At 33.7% G+C, this 5,028-nt stretch overlaps 1 protein-coding gene across 1 annotated transcript; it reads right to left on the bottom strand.

The window, feature by feature from the left end:
* Positions 1 to 502: 502 nt before the first annotated feature.
* Positions 503 to 1,282, bottom strand: WRKY43 (WRKY DNA-binding protein 43). The gene is made up of 2 exons (XM_047308515.2): positions 912 to 1,282; positions 503 to 814 (listed from the first exon to the last, which is right to left on the bottom strand). Exons 1-2 carry the CDS (start codon positions 1,280 to 1,282, stop codon positions 637 to 639), a joined length of 549 nt encoding a protein of 182 aa, XP_047164471.2. The 3' UTR covers positions 503 to 636.
* Between the last annotated feature and the right edge of the window lie 3,746 nt (positions 1,283 to 5,028).

Genomic DNA, 5,028 nt, shown 5'->3' with positions numbered 1-5,028 from the left:
GATGAATTATAATAAAATAAATTAAAGAGTACGAATAGATATATTGATTTGATATTTTTGAAACAAAAACTTAAATAAGAAAAGGATGAAAATTAAAATTAAAATATAAAAGTATAAATTTGCATATAGATTTGAGCATTAATACTTCCACTCAATATGTCGAGGCCCCGTCTGCTTTCTATAATTTTAATTATGTCACTAACTAAAGGTAACATAAAGGAAATGTATTTATATAATATTTAAAAGAAAAAAAAGAGTAAAGAGTATTGTGTTATTGTCATTAAAAAATAATATATTAATTAATGAAATAATTTAATAGAAATAATATGTTTTTTAAGTAAAAAAATTGTTTTGACACGATAAGTTATATTTTCACACTAGAATGATAAGAAATTTGGTTAAAACTCTTTTGTGAAAAAAAGTTGAAAAGTAAAGCTTGATATACACTGTAAAATTGACAGAAGCTTGATTACACAGACACAGGTATCATGATCACATATAGACACAAAAATAAGTTCACAAACAAACCAGTAACTTATTATAACTGATAGAGAGCACATAAGTAAGTTAACTTTTACAATATAGTGCTTGATGTGTACGCGAGTTTGCATGCAGCTGCAGAGAAACATTTTCACGTTACAAGCTAGCAAGAAACTGTATTTGCTTCAGCAGAGGGGTTAGAGTTTCCATCAGCTTCTCGCATGGATGGTTGTGAATTCCCTCGTACGTTGTCACCACAATGCTTGTGTCTTTTGACAGCCTTTGCACTTGTTTCTTCACATTGCACGTGTGGTGCGTGCACCGGTAGTAACTTCTTCATTATCCATTAATGCAAAATCATAACGAACAGTCATATGCATGCATGCATATATATGCAACGTAAACAAAAGCCCACACGCATAAACATTTACCTTGGATATGTGCTGTTCTTCACAGATTTCTGTCCATATTTCCTCCAGCGATAACCATCATCCAAAACATCATCTGCACTTCTCGTTTGAAAAGCAAACCTCGGCACTCGTGTTGTTTTCTTCACTCTCACACCTTTCCTTTTCTCCTTGCTACCCTTTTCCTCCTCGCAAACTACCTTATTTTGAGCCACTAAAGAGGAAGAAGAAGCACGTTGAATAGTTTCCTTGGCATCACCATTAAGCAACAACAAGCTGTTCTGGGCAGAGAAAAGGTTACCCCATGAGTCAAAGTCGCATAGCCCTTGCTCTTGAGGTTCCAAAGGGTTGAACAGAAAAGGGTCGTTTCGGGGTGGTGGATCATGGCTTTCCATCATGTCTTGATTCCACGAACTGAAGAGAAAATGAGAATGTTTTGGCGTTGAAACTTATAAAGAGGATTTGCATGCATTGAAGATAACGAAAAGTTCGTGCAAATGGTATGAACTTGAAAGGGCAGTTGAACAGAAGTAGTTGGATTTGGTTGATAATTTATAGCATTGGGTGCAAGTAGAGAACAAGCTTCTTTCATAATCCTTTTGCACTTCTCTTAGGATATTATATAATCATTCCCACACTAGTTCAAAACTTCAGATAATATATACTGTTTACCTACCAATAAAACTTGCACTTATGTAATGTACAATTTGATTAAGTCAAACGTTGTAACTTTTATGCCATTAACTGATTTTATGATTTTGTTAACTATGTTTGAATAATAGTAAGTCTAAATTTAAACCTAATTATGTGCAACCTATGTCTGAATTCCCACCACCTATATAATAATAAGTCTAAATTAATATTTAATATTCGCTTTCAAGAAATTGGTGTCTAAATTAATTTTTACTTTGAAATTTTAAATTAATTTATAATCAAATATATAGTAAGTAGTTAAAATCATAATAATTAATGTTAGAAACCATTCTAGATTTTAATTAACAAATCAATTATAACCTTTTATTGGTAATATAAACTATTTTAAATATTAATAATTTTTAATTTATAAAATGGTATTAAATTAGTCATTAATTATTTTTATCTCTAAATTTTATTATTATTTAATGATTTTCTTGTATTGTTAATGGTTAGTTAAACAAAAAATCTTAATAAGAAAAATAGAAACATTGTAAAGACTTGACAAATAGAATGTTATAGAGCACATAGGTGTGTTAAAATAATGAGACAGATTATTTTACTTTAAAATAATCTTATAATATAATTAGAATTTTATAAACACTTCTCATTATTCTAAGAACACTTCATCTCTCTAGAACGTTATTTCTCAGAGTTCTCTGACTTTTCTCTACTTTTTCTCTCCGCTGAGTTATCTGTTCGACAATCAGGAGGTGCCTAGGAGATCCTGGCGTTGAGAGCTTCGTTTTGGACCGATCAATTTCGTGTTCTTCAGCTGGTAAGTGGTTTCCATTGTTGTTTATTCTTCACTGAACTGTGAGCATGCAACGTTTCTGTATTGCATGTGGTTAACAGTTCTTCCTTCCATTTTTCTAGCTCAAATTAAGTTCTAAGTGTTGTTCTCTATCACCAATTGGTGAGTTGTAGGTTTTTGTTGAGTTTCCTTACAGTGCAAGGTACGGTTGGAGCGTTTCTGTGAGTGTGGTTGTTTATCTCTGAGGTAAGGGAAGCTAGGTTGTGTTTCAGTTATCAGTTTGTGTTGTATGGGATAATTCCGTGTTATTGTGTTGTTTGGTTGAAAATTTAGCTGATGAACGTATGTTCTTAAAATGTTAAATTGTGGAGACTGTGGAATGATGATTATGAACTGAATTGGATGTTGTGTGCTGCTGTAATTGAATATATATTCAGGTGTAAAATCTGGTATTGTGGTGATTAAGTAAATGTGAAGTGATTTGAATGTGTTTAGTGTATTTTAGAGGAAGTGAGGTAGTGAATTTGAGTATTAGAGGTCAAGTGTTGTTAGAGGCTGCTGGGGTAGTTTAGACAGGTCATTTGTGACTTGTTTGAGTCATCAAAATGGTTAAAATTAGGTTCAAAGTGGTCAATTAGGATTTGGGTCTCTAAATTGATGAAATTGAGGTTTTAGAGTAGGATTTGATGCATAAACACTTTAGATTGAGGTTAGGAAGGTCTACAATCATTTAGTCAAGTCTAATTAAGTATATACAACGGATTAGGAGTGTTAGAAGTTGGCAAAGTTGAGTAGAATTGGTAAAGAGCGGTTGAGTTGCATAATTCTGCAGAATTTTGTTCTGCAGATTATGCAGACTCGCTGTGTGAATGGATTCGCATAGTGAGTCACCTTGGCGAGGTGCTCTCTGCCAAGGCACTCGAATAGCGATGGGTGCGTTGTGCGAGTGAAGTGAGAGGGTTGCTTTCTGTTTGTCAATCCGCATAGCGAATCAAATCGCTATGCGACTGGTTGGGGTCTAGAACCATTATTCATTTTATTCGAACAACGAGTGGGTCTCGCTCTACGAGTGTTTAAGAAGTCAGAGTCTCTGCCTGAGGTTCTCGCATAGCGAGTTAGGACGCTATGCGAGGGGTTGGGGTCTGTTACATTTCACAGTTTATTCGCATAGCGAGTTTAGTCACTATGCGAGTGGTTATGAGGAGTTGGTCTCTGTCTAAGTATTTTCGCAAGGCGAGTTAGGTCGTTGTGCGAGAAGCTTATGGTTTCGCTATGCGAAGGTGTGCGCTATGCGAGTGGTTCAGTTTTATTTCAATTTCGCTTGTGATCTTAAGTTGTTTTAAATGAAACATTGAGTGGTATGAAGTAAGTTGAAGTTGTATCATGTAATATCAGTGGTTATTGATGTATGTTGTATTTAAAAGTGTAAAGTTCAAGTAGGTTAATGGATGTAATTTCATGATCCTCAAGGAGAGGAGACATGGTGGTGCCCTATGTTGTGATTCAAAGTAAAATCTCTAGTTGAGATTCAAGTAAGTTTAGAATGGATGCAGGAGCTTAGTCTTGGGGGTTATCCTGAAACTCCAATGGTCTTTCATTCTCAAGTAGAGAGGATCGATCCATGTCGTGAGGAGTAGCAGGAGGTCCTAGTCTTGGGTGCTTCCAGTATGGCCCAAGGTGAGTGATAACAGACTAACCTCGTGAGTGTGGTAGGGTGAAACCCATTGGCAACGGCTTTGCAAAGCAGTACAAGCCACCATGAGTGCACGACCCGCCATAGCTCGGCAATCATTCTAAGTCCGGACAATCAAAGTCAGTGTGGTGTTATGTGTGAATGGTTTAAGTGATGTGAATGAATAATATGCTTGTATGAAGTTAACTAATTCGATGTATGATTAATCTTTGTTTAAACTAGCTTACCCTGTGGTGTGCTTGTATTTTGTATGTTTTGATGTTCTTTTCTGCATGACCATCCATTGGATGTGAGCAACGGAAGAAGAGGTCTCTCTGGAACAAGCATTGGATGGAGGTGATGTTGCTGAGTAGTTGATTTAGTTCAGTAAAGTCTTGTGTATAGTTTTGATTAGTCTTCAGTCTGTATATAAAGTTTTAAATTTATAGTTGTTTTTGGATGACTGTAAAGATATCACTTTATAGTTTAGATGGATAATTGTATTATTTTATCATGCATGTAGTTTCTCTTTGATATAGTCTATACTATATATTTTGTGATGTTACAAACATTATTAGTAAACCGGATAATGTATTAATATGTGGAAATTTTCAGTAATTATATATTTCTCCATTAAATGTTTTTAAATTACATTTCTCCTCATTTTTATTTTCAAAATTCTTTAGTAGAGATTAATTAAAATGTATCTCTTAAATAATGAAATGTCTCTCTTTTACAACTACATCACCAATAACTAATTTTAAACACTCCAATATTAATTATTGCTGTTTTAGAATGGAGAATGAAGTTTTAAATATCTCTATTATCCTTTTTAGAACTTCATCTAAAATCTTTGTTTTGTCCTATATAAAGTGACGAAATTGATAACAAATATTCAAAACAAACAATTAATTGCGTGAAGAGGGAGACATAAATTTATACTAAAAGACTCATCTGTACTAAAATGATTTCAAATACAGAATATAGTTATATTTCCAAAAGGATAAATTATGCTTTAAAAT

Source organism: Vigna umbellata, chromosome 4 (assembly GCF_029865625.1).
Source record: "Vigna umbellata cultivar VRB3 chromosome 4, Vumbellata_1.0, whole genome shotgun sequence".
NCBI lineage: Eukaryota > Viridiplantae > Streptophyta > Magnoliopsida > Fabales > Fabaceae > Vigna > Vigna umbellata.
Note: the sequence above shows the minus strand (reverse complement) of the source record. Positions and strands in the feature narration are given on the sequence as shown.

What these genes read in the sequence shown, in the direction of transcription:
- WRKY43 (XM_047308515.2), bottom strand. Translation starts at nt 1,282, where the DNA reads ATGGAAAGCCATGATCCACCACCCCGAAACGACCCTTTTCTGTTCAAC. An exon ending in AAGAACAGCACATATCCAAG is followed by an intron (nt 815 to 911) that starts GTAAATGTTTAT and finishes TGGATAATGAAG; the next exon opens with AAGTTACTACCGGTGCACGC.